General features: G+C 43.9%; 1 protein-coding gene across 3 annotated transcripts in view; it reads right to left on the bottom strand.

Annotated features, from left to right (window-relative positions):
- FARSB (phenylalanyl-tRNA synthetase subunit beta) overlaps positions 1-19568 on the bottom strand; it is an 896824-nt gene that overhangs the window by 76100 nt on the left and 801156 nt on the right. The window contains exon 2 of one of the 3 annotated variants that reach the window (XM_050752079.1): positions 4460-4536. In XM_050752079.1, coding sequence (XP_050608036.1) covers positions 4460-4517 — 58 coding nt within the window. In that variant the 5' untranslated portion in view covers positions 4518-4536. Of the gene's footprint in view, positions 1-4459; positions 4537-19568 lie in introns of those variants that run through there. The other 2 variants (XM_050752080.1, XM_050752081.1) reach the window with 2 other exon arrangements.

Below are 19568 nucleotides of genomic sequence, written 5' to 3'. Positions count from 1 at the left end.
GGGTGCTATAAAAAATTATAAAGAATATACCTCATAAATCCAATTAATCACACAATAGGGCTTAATTAAGAGCACTGTTATCAGCAGAAACTCAATATATTTCAGAGATGTGTAGGTGGTGTGGCTTTTGACTAATAAAATGGAAGCCAGTAACATGCACCAAAGACCCTCAAAGTTTTTAGAAGAAATACATATGCAGAAGCATTGCCAGCTAGAATTGAAAGGGATAGAAATAGAATAAAATGAAGTCTTTGAACTCTCAAAATTCTATTAGCAGTAAGTAGACTGAGAAAACCAACCAGCTGTGAAGCACATGCTTTCTAGGGATCACTCAGAGGGGTGGAAACCAAGAGCCTAGAGGGCAGGGCAGACAGCCATGGAGAATTATCCCAGGCTTTCAGACCTAATCAAGAACATCCAACATTTGCCACTTGATTTCAGAATTGCCATGGACCAATGACTCCTTTGTGTCTCCCATTTCCGCCCCTTTGAAGAGGAAGGGCTACAGGAGTTACCCTATGCCCATCCCACCACTGTGTGTTAGGTGTATGTGGGGCAGATAACTGGTCTCTCGAGTCTCTCAGGCCAAGAGTGTACTAAAGAAGCCATACTGAAGGAACTACACCCAAGCCGCCACATCCACATCTGGTCCTGATTTAGATGATGAGATTCTAGATTCTGAGCTGCTGCTGTAATGGGATGGCACTTCTGAGGGCTTTGGGAGGGGGTGAGTATATTTTCATATGGGAGGCACCTGAATCAGTGGAGGTTAGAGGGGGAATGGTGGTAGTCAGCCTCCAAGATGGCCTCCAATAATACCGGCCTCCTGGTATTCACACCCTTGCACAGTTCCCTTCCACATTGTGCTAGGATTGGTCTGTGACCAAGAGAATATGAGAAGGGCTAGTATATCACTTCTGAGTTGTTATTGAAAACAGGCGTCTATCCTGAGCACTCTCTCGGACCTCTCCATCTGGGGCAAACAAGCTAACATGTTCTAAGTAGTCCTGTGGAGAGGATAAGGTGGGAGGAACTAAAGCCCCTGGCCAAAAGTCAGCAAGGAACTGAGGTTTGCCAACAACCACTTGAATGAACCTGAAAGCAGTTTCTCCAGACTGTTAGGCCTTGACATGACTACGGATCTGGCAAATACCTTGACTGTAATCTGGTAAAAGATCCAGAGCAAAAACCACCCAGCTAAGTCAGTACCCAATTCCTGACCCTCAGAAACTATGTAACAAATGAGAGCTGCTTTAAGATGCTAAACTTTGGGATAATTTAGTACGCAGTAATAGATAACTAAATGGTACAGAACTATTAAAATATGCTGAATCCTAATTATCGTATGTTTTATTCCTTTCAGGAATAATAAAACCCTGCATAAAAAAACCCTGTATTTCATGGGTTTCGATACAAAGAAAAATCAACAATAAAATCGTGATTAGTAATTTCCTCTAACAAAATGACACATCAAGTAACCATACCTTAGGGGTGTATATGATATACACAGAAGGCTCTGTCACTACTGCCAGCTATTACACCATGCCAGAACAGGACTATAATTGAAGAGCAATGATAATAAATCAGTTAACAAGAAAAGGAGTGGCAAGAGGAAACCATCTGTACAGAAAGTCAATTGAAAAGGTAGACTAAGAAGACAAACCTGCTCCAAAGGAGTCAGATCAGCAAAACAACCAAAATGGCAAACAGCTTGAAAGAGAAATATCCTTGCTAAGCAAAGAGGAGGTAAAAAGGAAGGTGGGGACTGGTAGAAACAATGAAATTTCAAATAGAAAGCAACCCTTGGAGGGACTAAAGAGAGAGAACGTGGATTTTAAAAGTGTGAAAAACAAGAAAAAAAGACGAAGACTGGGGAAAAAAAAAAAAGGTAAGAAACAAGATGTATCCATACTACTTGGAAACCACATGCTTTGCTGAACATGCTTTTCCAGTTCTGACCTCAACCCAGTTAACAGTTTCAAGAAAGAACACAATAAACGTAAACTAATGAGGAGTATCATTTCTGACCTCTCGAAAGTACATCTCAAAAATAACATCAATTCTCTTGACCAAATTTTTTTTTTTTTTTCTGAGACAGGGTCTCACTTTGTGGCCGGGGCTGGAATGCAGTGGCTTTATCACCACTCACAACAGCCTTGACCTACTTGGTTCAAGTGATCCTCCGGCCACAGGCTCCCGAGTAGCTGGGACTACAGGTACACACCACCACACCCAGCTACTTTTTGTAGAGACAGGGTTTTGCCATGTTGCCCAGTCTGGTCTCCAACTCCTGAGCTCAAGCAGTCTGCCCACCTCGTCCTCCCAAAGTGCTGTGATTACAAGCATCAGCCATGAACCTGGCCCTTAAAAGATTCAGTACCTAACAAACACATATTTGTGAAAAAAATCAATCTTAATTGATCACTGACAATATGAAAAAAAAAAAGGGAAGGGGACAGAATATGTTGAAACATCAGATGACAGTAAATAGGTTATAAATCTCACCATTTTTAAAAATCTGGATTATTTCTTACCTCCCTAGAAATGGAGACTGGGATGGGAACCGATTGTAGATGTTTTGAACAAATATTTGCCACCTACCATCTTAGGCAATTCAGGTATACAGATAGAGCATTCCTAATTCAAAAATCTGAAATCTGACATGCTCCAAAACCCAAAACCTTAAAGTGTAGACAGGATGCCACAAGTGGAAAATTCCACACCTGACTCCATGTGACTTGTCAAAAACACAGTCAAAACCTTGTTTCATGCAAAAAAAAGTATTTAAAGTATTCCATAAAATTAACTTCAGGCTATGCATATAAGGTGCATATGAAATATAAATCAATTTCATGTTTAGACTTGGGTCCCACCCCCAAAATATCTCATTATGTACATGCAAATATCCCCAAATCCAAAATCCAAGACGCTTCTGATCTCAAGCATTTTGGATCAGGAATTAGCAACCTGTACCACATCCCATTAGTGAGAATATGGTTTAGAAGGTCAGGTAAGAAATATAAATAAGCTCATTATAAAATAAAGCGATTAGGCGATTAGAGACAAGTACAAAGGGTAAGAGTAATACAATACCCTTGTATTTCCTTTACTTTCAGGGACTTATGGCAGAACTTACGAAGAATATCACATTGAGAATAGGTACTATCTAAAAGTACACGCTTAGGAAAGATTTTTAAAAGCCAGTTTTATTTTCACAGTAGCAGTAATATCTTATTTTGGAAAGCGGTGGCTGTCATTAAACCAGTTAGGCCTTTGTTATCACACTGAGCGCTAAAAAGAAAAAAACAGCTCTCACAAACCAGTTGGTACAGTCTTTATACAAGCTAAAAATTATGGGGTGGGGGCCGCGTGCGGTGGCTCACGCCTGTAATCTCAGCATTTTGGGAGGCCGCGGCTGGCGGATCACGAGGTCAGGAGTTCAAGACCAGCCTGGCCAAGATGGTGAAACCCGGTCTCTCTAAAAATACAAAAAAAAATCAGCCGGGCGTGATGGCAGGCGCCTGTAATCCCAGCTACTCGGGAAGCTGAGGCAGAGAATTGCTTGAACCGGGTGGCGGAGGTTGCAGTCAGCCGAGATAGTGCCACTGCACTCCAGCCTGGGCGACAGACCGAAACTCCTTCTCAAAAAAAAAACAAAAAGCGTGGGGCACCTGCTACGGCTGTGAGGTAACTGATAACTGCACTTAATATCTCCCTCCTTTTTGCAATGGTTGTGTTTTTAGAACTGAATAAAAGATGAAATGTAGAATGAAGTCTACGCCCACTGAATACTCCTCATCCAGGTCTCAGATCAAATGTTACCACCCTATCTAAAGTTGTTCTTGGCACAACACCTCTTCTTTCCTTGATGGCATTTAACATTATCCGAAATCATTTTATTAATGTGCTGGTTAATTGTCTGCCTCCATCAGACAGAACGTGGACCTGACGTGTCATGTGCACAGCCCTAGTCCTAAGCTCTTCGAACAGTGCCTGACACACAACACGCGCTCAGGAAACATTAATAAGACGAAGACAGATGGAATGCCTTTCTCCATCCCGCTGCACAACTCTCTCCTCCTACCCCCTTATAAACTGAGTTCCCACAGCGCTCTTATTGCAATGAACTGGCTACGCTCGGGATACAACCCCGGGTTTCCTTCCTGTTCTATCCCCTGGCTTGGATGTCGGTGCCAGGCACGCTGTAGGCACTCGATGGCAGATCGCTGAATGAATGACACGGCGAGCCGGGCACGAGCAGTGGCACCCCTGCGATGCCGGTTCCGAGGCTACCACAGCCCAGTCGGACCGCCACCATCATCGGCCCTCCAGTATAAACCCCGGCCTCCCGGGGCCAAAACCTTCAGGAAGACATGAATGTCACCACAATGCCCTTTAGGAGGAAGGCCCAGCCTCCAAGAAGAGGCGTAGGGGCCCAATGTATAGGGCCGGCACTCACTGTAGGTGCGGCCCAGGGCTTGGAAGAGCAGATCACGCTTCACGCTGACAGTCGGCATGGCGAGTCGAACTCACTGCGCCTGCGCGGCGAACTGACCCGGGATTCCCTAGCGAGGAGCGTAGGACCCGCCTCTTCTTGTGCGAGCTGTCTTGAATATCGCCATTCTGCTGCCAACAGTTCCAGTTCTTATTTTAACCTAAAAACACTCATCTTGCCATTACCTCGCTGACTAAATGTATCTTTATGGGACTAATAGCTTAAAAACCTGTAAGAGACATATAATTTGATAGCACTGGCTAGGATTTGTCAGGCATTGTAACGTACTGTCCCTGAAGTCCCGGATGCTTCCAGCGCGCTAAGGGCAGGGCGGAGAGAGGGGCGCGTCAGGGAGGGGGCGGGGCCTCCACGTGGGAAATCTTGCCTGGAGGTGGTGGAAAGGCGAGAGGAGGCGGTTCAAGGCTTCCTGCAGAGGAAGGTGTGCAACTCCTGGCGGCGGGAGAGGGGCTGTTAACAGACCTCAGTTTTTACTTCATTCTTTAATCTCTCCTATACTCGTATAAGTGATATACCTGTGTTTCTTTTGAACTTTACGGCAGCCCTATAAGGGAGTCTTTGTAAGAGACCTCCTTTTTAGTCTATTTGCTCAGTGCTCTCTGCTGTCAGTGGGCTGTGCTCAGCCTTCCTCCTTAAAACGACCCTGAGTGTAGTAGGCTGAATAACGGCCCCCAGTAGTATCAGACCCTAATCCCTGCAACCTCTAAATGTAACTTTATATAGAAACAGCGCCTTTGCAGATTAAGGATTTTGAGATAAAGATTATTATCCTGGATTCTAAAGACGGACCCTAAATGGAATCACAGTATCCTCATAAAAACATAAAAGGGAGGTAGAGAGAGACGATGTAGCCACAGTGGCAGCCACAACCCAAGGATGCCAGCAGCCACCAGAAACAAAGAGACAAGCACACTCTGGGAGTGAGGGGGTGGAGGAGTGGGGAGCATCAAAAATAGCTAATAGATGCTGGGCTTAATACTTAGGTGATGGGATGATCTGTGCAGCAAACCACCATGGCATACGTTTACCTATGTAACAAACCTTCACATCCTGCACATGTACCCCTGAAATAAACAGAGACAAGGACAGATTCACGCCCAGCCTATGGGGCAGCCGTGTAATACATGCTGGTTTGGGCCCAGTGAAACTGATTTTGGGTTTCTGGCCTCCAGAACTATGAGAGCATAAATTTTTGGTTTAAGTCAGCAAGTTTGTGGTAATTTGTTTCAGCAGCCAAGGGAAACTAATATATCAAGGTAGGTACCATTATCCCTGTTTTACCAGTAATGAAACTAAGGCACAACCTGGCATTTCCAGGGGGAGACTTGCCCTAATCCTTTCTACTGTACAGTGAGTGAGGGCTTCTTCCAAGGTCCTTCACATGAGGAGACAAAAGCTGAGCCAGATGTAGGACACTCTAACTACTAATCAAGCAGTTTTTCACTACACAGTATTAGCTGCCTTCCATGGGAAGGCAGTCCCTTCCCAATGACCAACATAACAGATTGGCAACACCCCATAAATGGCAAACATGCCCAATGCAAAATACAGTTTTCCACCTAAAATTGGTGCTTCGTGCTCAATTAATAAGCAAAGGACTAGTGCCAGGCACGATGGCTCACACTTGTAATCCCAACACTTTGGGAGGCTGAAGTGGGCAGATCACTTGAGGTCAAGAGTTCGAAACCAGCCTGGCCAACATGATAAAACCCCATCTCTACTAAAATTACAAAAATTAGCTGGGTGTGGTAGCAGGCACTTGTAATCCCAGCTACTGGAGAGACTGAGGACTGAGGATCACTTTAACCCAGGAGGCAGAGGTTGCAGTGAGCCAAGATCATGCCACTACACTCCAGCCTGGGTGACAGAGTAAGACTCTGTCTCAAAAACAATAACAACAACAACAACAAATAATAATAATAAATAACAAAAGGTCTTCCTGCTAACCTGCTCAGATTTGGACACTCCAAAGTGTTCTGTGGCCTCTGAACCTCAGTTTCCTCATCTACAAAATAGGGATAATAATATACAACTCAGAGAATTATTGTGTCTCATACCTATAATTCCAGCACTTTGAGAGGTGGAGGCTGAAGGATTACTTGAGCCCAGGATTTCAAAACCAGCCTGGGCAACAGAGTTGGACCCCGTCTCTAAACAAAAAGAAAGATTAACCAGGCATGGTGGCACACACCTATGATCCCATCTATGCAGATCACTTGAGCCCGGGAGGTCGAGGCTGCGGTGAGCTGTGATCGTGCCACAGCACTCCAGCCTGGGTAACCAAGTGAGACCTTGTCTTAAAAACTAAAAAAGAATTATTGTAAGAATTTGAAATAATATTCATAAATAACTAGTATAGTTCTTACCATGCTAGAGGTCCTGGAAATAGGGCAACTGTCATTATTATTTTTAATCCTCCTAGTTAGTTTTCTGCTAGTCTCAGACCACCAACGGGCATTCCGTTCCCATCTCTCACATCCCCCAACTGACCCATCCTACTTTTTATCATTGCACACGTTACAGGTACTCTGTCCCTTCTCTGTGAGAAGCTAAACTGTTAGAAGATTCTAATGGAAAAGAGGAAACTAGGCCACTAGGGCTCATCGCAAACGGCATTAGCTAACTGAAAGGAAAGGTACATGGAAAATGATGAGATCATATATCAAAAAATGTAGGTGCATGCTTCTTTCATCTAATTTTGGGGCCAGACCGAAAGCAGGAATGAGGAGGCAGCATTTCCTAGGAATGAAAAGCAAGCTGGACAAAAGACATAAAAAACTCTCAGCTTAGCAGAAATTAAGGAGATGCAAATTAAAATTATAAGGACATACATGTTTATACCTATGAGACTGGTAGAAATCTTAAAGTCTGAAAAAAATCAGATCTTGGCAAGAATTTTGGAGTATAACTTGATATAACCTCTTTGGAAAATATGGCCTTACCTAGAAAAATGGGGCATGTCCATATCCTACTACCCAGCAATTGCACTTCTAGGAATATTCCCCAGAGAAACTCTTACCCATGTGCACCAGAAGACTCAAATAAGAATTTTCATGGTTACATGGTTCTTTGTAACAGAAAGCTAGAAACAACCCAATGTTTGTCAATACTAGAATGGGTAGACAGTTATGATAAATTTATACAGTGAAGCACCATACAGCTGTGTAAACAAATGAACTACACCTGTGTGTATCAACTTGGATAACTCCTACATTGTAATTTTGAGGGAAAAATGTAAATCACAGAAGAATATGTACTGTATGATGTCATTACTATAAACACTAAAAACCAGGCTAACCTAAAGAGTATATTGTTAGTCATACATAAATAGAATGGTAAGCCTGTAATAAAAAGCAGAGGATGACAAACATAAAGTATGAGACCAGTTAGTTCTGAGTGAGATGGAAGGACTGCAGCCTGGAGTGTTGGAATACCTGTATTACTCAGAATCCTCCAGATAAATAAATAGGAAATAGGTAGATAGATATTTATTATAAAGTATTGTCTCACACCATTATGAAAACTGAGAAGTCCCACAGTCTACCATCTGCAAGCTGGAGACCCATGGAAATCAGGGAAGTAGTTTGAAGCCCTGAGAGCTGAAGAGGTGGTAGTGTAGATGCTGTCTCAATGCCTGAAAACCAGGAGAACTGAGAACAGGGAAAGATCTATGGCCCAGCTCAAGTAGTCAGACAGAGAGTGAATTCAGCCTTCCTCCCCCTCTTTATTCTCTTCAGGCCCACCATGGATTGGATAATACCTACCCACATTGGGGTGGGCAATTTGCTTTACTCAGTCGGTCCATTCAAATGCTAATCTTGGCTGGGTGCTGTGGCTCACGCCTGTAATCCCAACAACACTTCGGGAGGCTGAGGCAGGCAGATCACTTGAGGTCGGAAGTTTGAGACCAACCTGGCTCACATAGCAAAACTCCGTCTCTACTAAAAATACAAAAATTAGCCAGGCATGGTGGCGCACGCCTGTAGTCCCAGCTACTTGGGAGGCTGAAGTAGAGGAATCACTTAACCCAGGAGGCAGAGGCTGCAGTGAGCCAAGGTTGCACCACTGCACTCCAGCATGGGCAACAGAGCAAGACTCCATCTCAAAAAAATAAAAACAAACCCCAATCCTTTCCAGGAACACCCTCACACACCCAGAAATAATGTTTAACCAGCTACCTGGGTACCCATTAGCCCAGTCAAGTTGGACATAAAATTAACCATCACAATACTCAAAAGGGTTTCAAAAATATTAGTAATGCTCTATTTTATCTGGTATACCTTTGTGGATGTATTTTAAGCAAGTAAAGATGAAGGTGGGAAACAACAGATAAGTGTGGCACTCTATTTCAGGGGTGGGGAGACGTGAATGCTGGGTGGCAGATAGCTGAGCAGAAACACAACAGGAGTACTTGACACTTGATTTCACTTTAAGGTGTTCTTTTTCCTCCATAAAGGGCTTTCTTTTTTTTTCTTTTGAGATGGAGTTTCGCTCATAGCCCAGGCTGGAGTGCAATGGCTCATTTTGGCTCACTGCAGCCTCCACCTCCTGGGTTCAAGCAATTCTCCTGCCTCAGCCTCCTGAGCAGCTGGGATTACAGGCGCCTGCCACCATGCCCAACTAATTTTTGTATTTTTAGTGGAGATGGGGTTTTACCATGTTGGCCAGACTGGTCTCGAACTCCTGACCTCAGGTGAATCACCTGCCTTGGCCTCCCAAAGTGCTAGGATTACAGGTGTGAGCCACCATGCCCGACCCGGATAAAGGGCTTTTAAAAAACTTTTGTCTAATTTATTATTATTTTCCTTTATAGGTTATGGGGTTTAGGTTATGTTTTAAAAGGTCTTTCTTAATCCCAAGATTATTTTTTTTTTAAGTTTGTTTCTCAGAGTACTTGAATGGGTTTTTATTTTTCTTTTGCATTTAAATCTCAGATCTTTCTGAAATTTGTTTTGGTTTTGGAGTGACTGAATGAACCAGCTTTATTTTTGTTTTTAAACAATTCAGTTAATACTTTATTTATTAAATAAGCTTCTTTTTACCCATGGATTTGAAATATGTTCTTTTTAAAATTTCCATATATATATATCTCTATATGTTTAGGTTTATTCCTAAACTATCTGTTCCATTGCCCATAGGAAGCTTTTTCAATTATTATAGTGCTATAATACATTTTAGTATTTGGAAAAGTTAGTAAGTTAGTGTACCTTCAATGCCTTCTTTTTCAAAACTTTCATGACTTTTATCTCATGTTAATTTTTCTAGATGAACTTTAAGATTTCTTCAAGTTTTGGAAAACATTCTCTTCTCATTTATTAGGAATCAAACATCATTTATGGATTAATTTAGGAATCTTTCCATCCGAGAACTACAGGCTCCGTGTAAGTTCTTGAGTGTGCCAGGCAGTGGCCCACCTTGGGCCTTCTGCTTGAATGTTCCTGCCCATAGATTCCCAAAGAGCTAGATCCCTTGGCTCCTTGAAGTCGTCCCAGAAAAGCCTGTCCCTGACTGTACTATTAGTTATGGTTATCAGATATAAACGTCTCTCTCTGCTAAAACATGATCCTGTAAGGGCAGAGATTTTTGTGTTTTGTTCACTAACACATGCCAAGAACCTCAAACAATGCCTGGCACAAAGCAGACCATCAATAAATATTTGAAGTTTTAACATTAGGAATACTTGGCATATTACCTTTTCTTTTTATTACTATATATTTCAGTGCTAAGAAAATGAGCAAAGGAAGTGAGCACCAATTAAATACAAACAAAAAACAAAAAGAGAAGAGAATGTAAATTAAAACAACAGTGCAAGTCGTGTATATTTTCTCCAGGGAGACTGGCAGGCATTAAAGAAACAAATCATACCAACCCTGTATTGGCAAGAATTTAGGAAGTTGACACTTTAACTCCTGTTGGGGATATAAGTATTAGTTTGACAATATGAATCAACATATTAAAGATTTTTCTCTTTGATCCTAAAATTCCACTCCTGTAATTATTCTAAGGAAATAATGAAACAAGTCTTTGTAATGTAGAAAATGTTGAAACAACCTAAACGTTCAACAATATGAGCTTGATTAAATAGAGTATGATACCCTTATGCAGTAAAATACTGTGCAAACATTAAGAATGATGTTAGCTGACCGGACATGGTGGCTCATGCCTGTAATCCCAGCACTTTGGGAGGATGAGGCGGGTGGATCACGAGGTCAGGAGTTCAAGACCAGCCTGGCCAAGATGGTGAAACCCTGTCTCTACTAAAAACACGCACACAAAAAATTAGCTGGGTGCGGTGGCGGACGCCTATAATCCCAGCTACTCAGGAGGCTGAGGCAGGAGAATCACTTGAACCCAGAGGGCAGAGGTTGCAGTGAGCCAAGATCACGCCACTGCACTCCAGCCTGGGCAACAGAGTGAGACTCCGTCTAAAAAAAAAAGATACTGGCGATCTACTTTTTTTTAGATGGACTCTCACTCTATCACCCAGGTTGGAGTACAGTGGCGTGATCTCAGCTCACTGCAACCTCCACCTCCCAGGCTCAAGCAATTCTCCTTCCTCAGCCTCCTGAATAGCTGGGACTACGGGCGCATGCCGCCACGCCTAGCTAATTTTTGTATTTTTAGTAGAGACAGGGTTTCACCATGTTGGCCAGGATGGTCTCCATCTCTTGATCTCATGATCCGCCCACCTCAGCCTCCCACAGTGCTGGGATTACAGGTGTGACGACCACACCTGGCCCAGCTATGTACATTTTTTAACATGGTAAAAAGTTCACAAGTGAACTTTGTGATATGAAAGTACAGTTACTAAACAATATACTTTATTTTTATTTATTTAATTTTATTTTATTTTAGAGACAGAGTCTTACTCTTTCACCCAGGCTGAAGTGCATTGCCATGATCATAGCTCACTGCAACCTTGATCTCCTGGGCTCCAGTGATTCTGCCACCTCAGCCTCCCAAACAGCTGGGACCACAGGCACACACCACCACACCTGGCAAATTTTTTAACTTTTTTATAGAGACAGGGTCTCATTATGTTGCCCGGGCTGAACAATATACTTTAAATGACCAATTTTGTGTTTTAAAAATGCACATACCGTATGGCTGGGCACAGTGGTTCATGCCTATAATCCTAGCACTTTGGGAGGCTGAGGTGGGCAGATCACTTGAGGTCAGGAGTTCAAAACCAACCTGACCAACATGGTGAAAACCCATCTCTACTAAAAATATTTTTAAAAATTAGCCAAGCGTGGTGGTGGGCACCTGTAATCCTAGCTACTCGGGAGGCTGAGGCACAAGAATCACATGAACCTAGGAGGTGGAGGTTGCAGTGAGCTGAGATCACGCCATTGCACTCCTGCCTGGGCAATAAGAGTGAGGCTCCGTCTCAAAAAAAAAAAAAAAAATGCATGTATGTATGTGAGTGTGAACAAAAATAAAACGGCTACCATGATATACAACAAAATGTTAACAGTCACTATCCTTGGATTGGTGAGATTTTTTAAAATTGTATCTTATATTTTACAGAATTGTAACTAACAAGTATTATTTTATTATGAGAGAAAAAAAAAACAAGGCTATCATAAAACACAATCATGCTCACTCCTTTTCCCTGGCTAATCAGACATTGGCAGATTGTCCAGCTCTCCCATTACCACTGGAATCAGAGCCTGCACCCGTGGATTGTTTTTGTCTGTAAAATGTGTAATAAGCTCAGAGAAAATTTCTGAAATGATCGTGTCACTTTCCTGTAATGCTCGTGGGTTGGCCAGTAACTGTGAAAGCTTGGCTACGCTGTCAGGTTTGAAGTTCTTCTCACACAGGTCCTGAATTGCAGTACAGGGTCGGATGACATTTTAAACTAGAGCCACTGATAGCGTAAGGGGGCGTGCCGATAGTGTGTAGTACTTTCCTCTCCAAAAGCAAACAGTCTCCGCTTGCAACCTCGGTTTCTTCGTTCACAAAATGGAGATTACTATCTCTATCTGATGGTTGTGAGGATAAAGTATGTGGAGACAATTTGAAACCTGCGAAGTGCTATTTGATTAGTAGATATTATAGTGAAAGTAAATACCTAGTATATTATATTACCTTCAGTATAAATTACCCAAGTGATCTGGGACTATGACCTCTTTCTGGCCTGAACTTTAGTAAAACTTGAGCTGCTGTCTCCCAGAGGGTGAGGCAGGGCTTTCAATACAGGTAATGGATGATACAGTTTACTATAACGCCTTGCTTTTACTTGCTGCGTATCCAAAACTGGTTCTGTTCTATCCATAATCTTATATGCCTTTCCTATGAATTTCCCGGGGGCACTCCAATCTCTCTGTAGATTACCCTGAAACTTTTAGGACATAACCAAAGTCCATCTATCTTTTTGGGTTTCTATTGCCAGATCCATCTAGAATCAAGAAGGTCTGCAAGACCTCACAAGAATCAGTTTGATCAGCACTAAGGAATTTGTCAAAACAATGGTCATTTTAAATTGGATTTTTAAAATAAACTCATTAGACATTTTATAGTATTGACCATTCCCTCATTCCTGATATTCTCCTTCCTGAGTTTTCCTGACTCCAGGCTCCTTGGATTTTTCTACTGTCACTATGTAAGAGGCAAAAGCAATACAACATAGTATTGAGTTGTATCAGTCACAGATTTGAATCCTGGATCTACTGTTCACTGAAGCCTTGGACCAGTGATAGAATACTGATAAGCCTTGGACCAGTGATAGAATACTGATAAGCCAAGTAATGTGAAGATAATAACAATACCTACCTTTTAGGTATATCATAGGATGGTTGTGAGAATTTTAAGAGAAATAGTTCATGTTAGGGTTTGGCCTATCATGAACACTGAATAAATAATTAACTCTCTTGCGGCCTCCTCTACCTCCTACACTGCACTTTCCCTTCCTTCTGTGTGGGGTGCTATCCAGAGTTATGTGCTTAGAGATCTTCTCCCGGAATGAGGTGTGCAGCCTCCACTACCACCTGAACACAGATGGCTCCCTTCCTATCTTCAGCCTTTATCTCTCTTCCTTACATATTTTTTTTTTTTTTTTTTTTTTTTTTTGAGATGGAGTCTCGCTCTGCTGCCCAGGCTGGAGTGCAGTGGCGCAATCTTGGCTTACTGCAACCGCCGCCTCCTGGATTCACGCCATTCTCCTGCCTCAGCCTCCCAAGTTGCTGGGACTACAGGTGACCGCCACCATGCCTGGCTAATTTTTTTTTTTTTTTTGTATTTTTAGTAGAGACAGAGTTTCACTGTGTTAGCCAGGATGGTCTTGATCTCCTGACCTTGTGATCCGTCTGCCTTGGCCTCCCAAAGTGCTGGGATTACAGGCGTGAGCCACCACGCCCAGCCTCTTCTGTACATATTTTTTACCAGCTTCTGAACATCTGCACCTTGCTGTCCACGATGCTGGCATCTCATACTTGACATGTCGAAAACTGAAGTTTCCCCTAAGACTCATTTTTTTCCCATGTCTGCCTTTCCTTTTCAATGTCATCACCATCCACTGAGTTATCCAAATCAGAAATACTGAAGTCAGCTTAACTCTTCCTCACTCATTTCTCCCTCCTGATTGGTTTTGATTGCAGAAGCTTGGCATCATCTGCCCAGAATCTTCTTTCTCTGCCACAAGGGCAAATTTGACAGCCACCATGTTACAGCAATGGGACCCTGTATCTCATTTGAATGAATTGATCCAGAAGTTGACACCTGATGCCTGCTGGCTTTTGGACTTGGGACCATAGGAAACTTAAGTCCATTTGATTTAATAGCGGAAGCTGTAAGGTACAAGTGTGGGGCCATTAGTGGCCATGTTTCCCACCCCCTGAAGAAAATTAATCTCTAGCGAGGTAAAATGACTCTCACAGCAAGAGAGAAGACAGAGAAGAGAGAGGACCTAGACACATCAAAGTGCCTGGTTGTTCTTGAGACCCATGTGTCTCCTTCTTCCTCCTGAAATTTGACCGTTCAACAACAAGTTAAGTTCAGAATTATTAAAGCTTAGAGTTCGAGTGTTGGAAAGTTATAGCTGAGATTCGAGAGGTGAGATGTAGATAACCTATAATGCAGAGTCCAAAACTGTATTGAAGAGTTTGGACTTTATCGTCACAGCAATTGTGAAGAAATTCAAAGATTTTAAATGATATTTGAAAAGTAATTGAAAAGATCACTTTGGGCACGTTGTGGAAAGGGGATAAGGAGTAGCGGTTTGAAGGGTAAAACTCACAGTGTTATGCCCAGACCGTTTATTCCCCGAAGAAGACCACCAGAGTCCAGAGTCAAAGCTAAGCAGCAAGGATCTTTATTACAGGTTCGAACCTGGAACTCTCCCTCGCTCGTGAAACGAGACGGGCAGGAGAGCTCCCCCCCTCAGCTCCGAACAATGTTATATAGTCTAAGAAAAGTGGGCATAGAGTTATTATACAAATCAGATATATGATTGGCTAGTGTTTGAACAAGGCGATTTGGCTAACTATGATTGGTTCCCGCCATTTCTGATATTTTGGTTCAAACTTTGAGGCGGGAGAGCAGGTTTATGGCAGCAAGAGTTTATCTTACTTAAACACGTCTTGTGACCTTGCCTCAGAACTTACAAAATCTCTGGTATGTGCAAAACAAAATCTCTGGTACGTGCAGAAAACCAGGTACTCACAGAACTTACGAAATCTCTGGTATGTGCAAAGATTAGAGAGCAGAACAAGGGTGTAGCGGGTGGGGGGCGGGTACACATCTATCTTTGTGTCCTTTCAGTAACTATTTTGATATACTTCAGGGGCTTTACCAACTCCAACTATGTTAAATTGAGCAGGTTGAATTGATCACACGGACAGCCAGTGCTGTAGAGAAATGATTGTATCTACCAAACCTTTAAATTTCTTTCCCTGAATAGTTATTTCACAGGTAGGACATTTATCAGTAATTTGATTCACCCAATAAGCTGCTTTGCCTTGTTTATTTGTGCTTCCAAATCCTCCTGTTCATTTAATTTCACTTTTCCCCATTTCCACATACGGCACAATCAGGAGCTGTGCTATATGCTCTCCTGGCTCTGCTTTCCAGGGAACAGAAGTAGATATAACAATTTGAGCCGGGCGCGGTGGCTCAAGCCTGTAATCCCAGCACTTTGGGAGGCCGAGACGGGTGGATCACGAGGTCAGGAGTTCGAGACCATCCTGGCTAACACGGTGAAACCCCGTCTCTACTAAAAAATACAAAAAACTTAGCCGGGCGAGGTGGCGGGCGCCTGTAGTCCCGGCTACTCGGGAGGCTGAGGCAGGAGAATGGCGTAAAAACCCGGGAGGCAGAGCTTGCAGTGAGCTGAGATCCGGCCACTGCACTCCAGCCTGGGCGACACAGCGAGACTCCGTCTCAAAAAAAAAAAAAAAAAAAAAAAAAACAATTTGAATTTCCCGATTGTAATCTGAATCAATGACTCCTCTATGTATTTGTACCCCTTTTAAATTTAAACTAGACCTTCCTAGAAGTAATCTTGTCGTCCCTGCTGGCAAGGGTCCACAGACTCCTCTTGGGACCTTTTGCGGGGGTTCCCCAGGCAGAAGGCTGACAGCTTTTGTGCAGCATAAATCTACTGCAGCACTACTGGCTCTGGCAGGGGACAGACATTGTACAGGGGTGAGGGAATGGCCTGAGCTGGAAATGCCCCGGTTTGGAACAGGGCCCAAGATGGGCCCCACATGGCGTTTCCTGAATTTAAAAGGAAAAGGCTCAAATGTAGCTATAGTATTTCCCTGTTGATCAGGTGGGTGTATTCTAACAGGGAACTGCTGAGCCTCTAGATCACCTTCTCATCTAGCTTGCTGATTTCTTGCCTGAATAGAACTGAGAGCGGTCGCTCGAGGCTCTGCTTGAACACTCACTGGGGCAACTACTTTTTGCCCAGTGTCCTCCAGAAAAGAAAGATCTGGAGGATCAGGCTACTCTTTTTCTTTGAAATAATAATGAGGGGGTGCAGAAGGGTAGGGATGAAACATCCCGTTAGGGGACCAAGGGTAAGACTCCATCTCAAAAAACAAACACACACACAAAGGAGCAATTAGGGAAGCACATAGAGAAAACATCACATATTAACATAAATTAACAAATGGAGAGACAACACTTGAACTTCTACGTGCCAAGACCAGCTGGGTCGGGGAGACCCTAACCCAGCAGTGCTAGAGGAATTAAAGACACAGACACAGAAATATAGAGGTGTGGAGTGGGAAATCAGGGGTCTCACAGCCTTCAGAGCCGACAGCCTCGAACAGAGATTTATCCATGTATTTAAAGATGTACCCATCATTAAATAATTAAAGAGTTACCCATGTTTGCCAGCTAAAGCAAGGTGAAATTGAAAGGAATGAGGCACATCCCCCATATATCTCCCAACTTCCTGAGCCCAGCACAAACACATTCCTCCATATTTCTTTCAGACTTCAGAAAAACATCACCTGGGAGATCTCCGATAAGGTATGCTAAATGTAGAATGTTAACCAATTGTAATGCTGTAACCGAGAGAATTACCTTGTTCCCTATAACTTTACATATCCTGTTTACATCGGGATATAAAAAGCAAGCACTCGCGTTGTTCGGGGCCCTCTTGTATGCTGTGGAATGGAGGGACCAAGTTCGAACTTGCAGTAAAGATCCTTGCCGCTTGGCTTTGACTCTGGACTCTGGTGGTCTTCTTTGGGGAACAAACGGTCTGGGCATAACAAAATAAACAGCCTTGTTGCTCACACAGAACCTGTTTGGTGGTCTCTTCACATGGACGCATGAGACATTTGGTGCTAAAGACCCGGGTCAGAGGGACTCCTTCGGGGGACCAGTTCCCTGTCTTCACCCTTGCTCCATGAAGAGATCCACCTATGACGTCAGGTCCTCAAACCAACCAACCCAAGGAACATCTCACCAATTTCAAATCGGGTAAGTGGTCTTTTCACTCTCTTCTCCCGCCTCTCTCCTTCAATCTTCCTCTCTCACTACACTTCAATCTGCCTGTCCTTCCAATTCCAGTTCTTTTTCCTCTCTAGTAGAGACAAAGGAGACATATTTTATCCTTGGACCCAAAACTCCGGCGCCGGTCACGGACTCGGGAAGACAGCCTTACCTTGGTGTTTAATCATTGCAGGGACGCCTTCCTGATTGTTCACCCACACTGCATTGGTGTCTGACCACCGTGGGGACGCCTGCCTTGGTCATTCACCCACATTCCCTTGGTGGCAAGTCAATTGCGGGGACGCCTGCTTTGGCTGCTCACCCACATTGCAGCCCAGGGCTGCTCCCCACCTCCCTTCTCCCTGTCTCTACCCTTCTCTTTAAACTTGCCTCCTTCACCATGGGCAACCTTCCACCCTCCATTCCTCTTTCTTCTCCCTTAGCCTGCATTCTCAAGAACTTAAAACCTCTTCAACTCTCGCCTGACCTAAAACCTAAGCGTCTTATTTTTTTCTACAACACCGCTTGGCCCTAATACAAACTTGTCAATGGCTCTAAATGGCCAGAAAACAGCACTTTTGATTTCTCCATCCTACGAGACCTAGATAATTTTTGTCGAAAAATGGGCAAATGGTCTGAGGTGCCTGGCGTCCAGGCCTTCTTTCACATATTGGTCCCTCCCTAGTCTCTGCTCCCAGTGTGATTTGTCCCAAATCTTTCTGTTTTCTCTCCTGTCTGTTCCTTCAGTCTCCACCCCAAGCTCTGAGTCCTTTGAATCCTTCTTTTCTCCAGACTCATCTGACCTCTCCCCTTCTCCCAGGCTGCCCCTCACCAGGCCAAGCCAGATCCCAATTCTTCCTCAGCCTCTGCTGCCCCACCCTATAATCCTTCTATCACCTCCGCTCCTCACACCCGGTCTGGCTTACAGTTTCGTTCCGCGACTAGTCCTCCTCCACCTGCCCAACTATTTCCTCTTAAAGAGGTGGCTGGAGCTGAAGGCACAGTCAGGGTACATGTGCCTTTTTCTCTAGCAGACCTCTCCCAAATCAGCCAGCCTTTAGGCTCTTTCTCATCAGACCCCACTAAATAGATACAGGAATTCTGATATCTAACTCTGTCCTACAATTTAACCTGGAGTGACTTAAATGTCATCCTGACTTCTACCCTTTCCCCAGATGAACGGGAAAGTTTTTTCTCTAGCCCAATCTCACGCTGATAACCGCCAGCTTCATGAGCCAGACCTCCAGGAAGGCATTAGAGCAGTTCCCCGGGAGGATCCCCAATGGAACTATCAGGCAGATTCCCCGGGTATAGCTAGGTGAGATTACATGCTTTCCTGCCTAGCTGAAGGGCTTAAAAAGGCAGCTTACAAAGCTGTTAATTATGACAAACTTAAAGAAACTACCCAAGGTAAAGACGAAAACCCAGCCCAGTTCATGGCCTGCTTAGCAGCAACCCTTAGACACTTCACCACCCTAGACCCAGAGGGGCCAGAAGGCCGCCCTATTCTTAATATGCATTTTATCACCCAGTCAGCTCCTGACATTAGAAAAAAGCTTCAAAAATTGGAATCCGGCCCTCATACCCCACAACAGAAATTAATCAATTTCGCCTTCAAGGTGTACAATAATAGAGAGGAGGTAGCCAGACAGCAACGCATTTCTGAGTTACAGCTACTTGCTTCCGCTGTAAGACAATCCACAACCACGTCTCTAGCATACAAGAGCTTCAGAACATCTAAGCCACAGCTCCCAGGGGCTCGTTCAAAACATCCCCGTGGGCCTTGCTTCAAATGCCAAAAGCCTGGCCACTGGGCCTCAGAATACCTGCAGCCCGGATTCCTCCTAAGCGGGGCCCTGTCTGTGCAGGCCCCCACGGGAGGTCGGACTGTCCAACTCACATCACCGCCACTCCTAAAGCCCCTGGAGCCCAAACCCAACCTTCCTTGGCCGACTCCTTCCCAGATCTCCTCTGCTTAGCAGCTGAAGACTGCCTGATCGCCTCGGAAGCTCCCTGGACCATCACGGATGCTGAGCTTCGGGTAACTCTTATAGTGGAGGGTAAGTCTGTCCCCTGTTTAATCCATACAGAGGCTACCCACTCCACA

Source organism: Macaca thibetana, chromosome 12, assembly GCF_024542745.1.
Source record: "Macaca thibetana thibetana isolate TM-01 chromosome 12, ASM2454274v1, whole genome shotgun sequence".
Lineage (NCBI taxonomy): Eukaryota > Metazoa > Chordata > Mammalia > Primates > Cercopithecidae > Macaca > Macaca thibetana.
The sequence above is the reverse complement of the archived record's forward strand: the minus strand, read 5'-3'. Positions and strand labels throughout refer to the sequence as shown.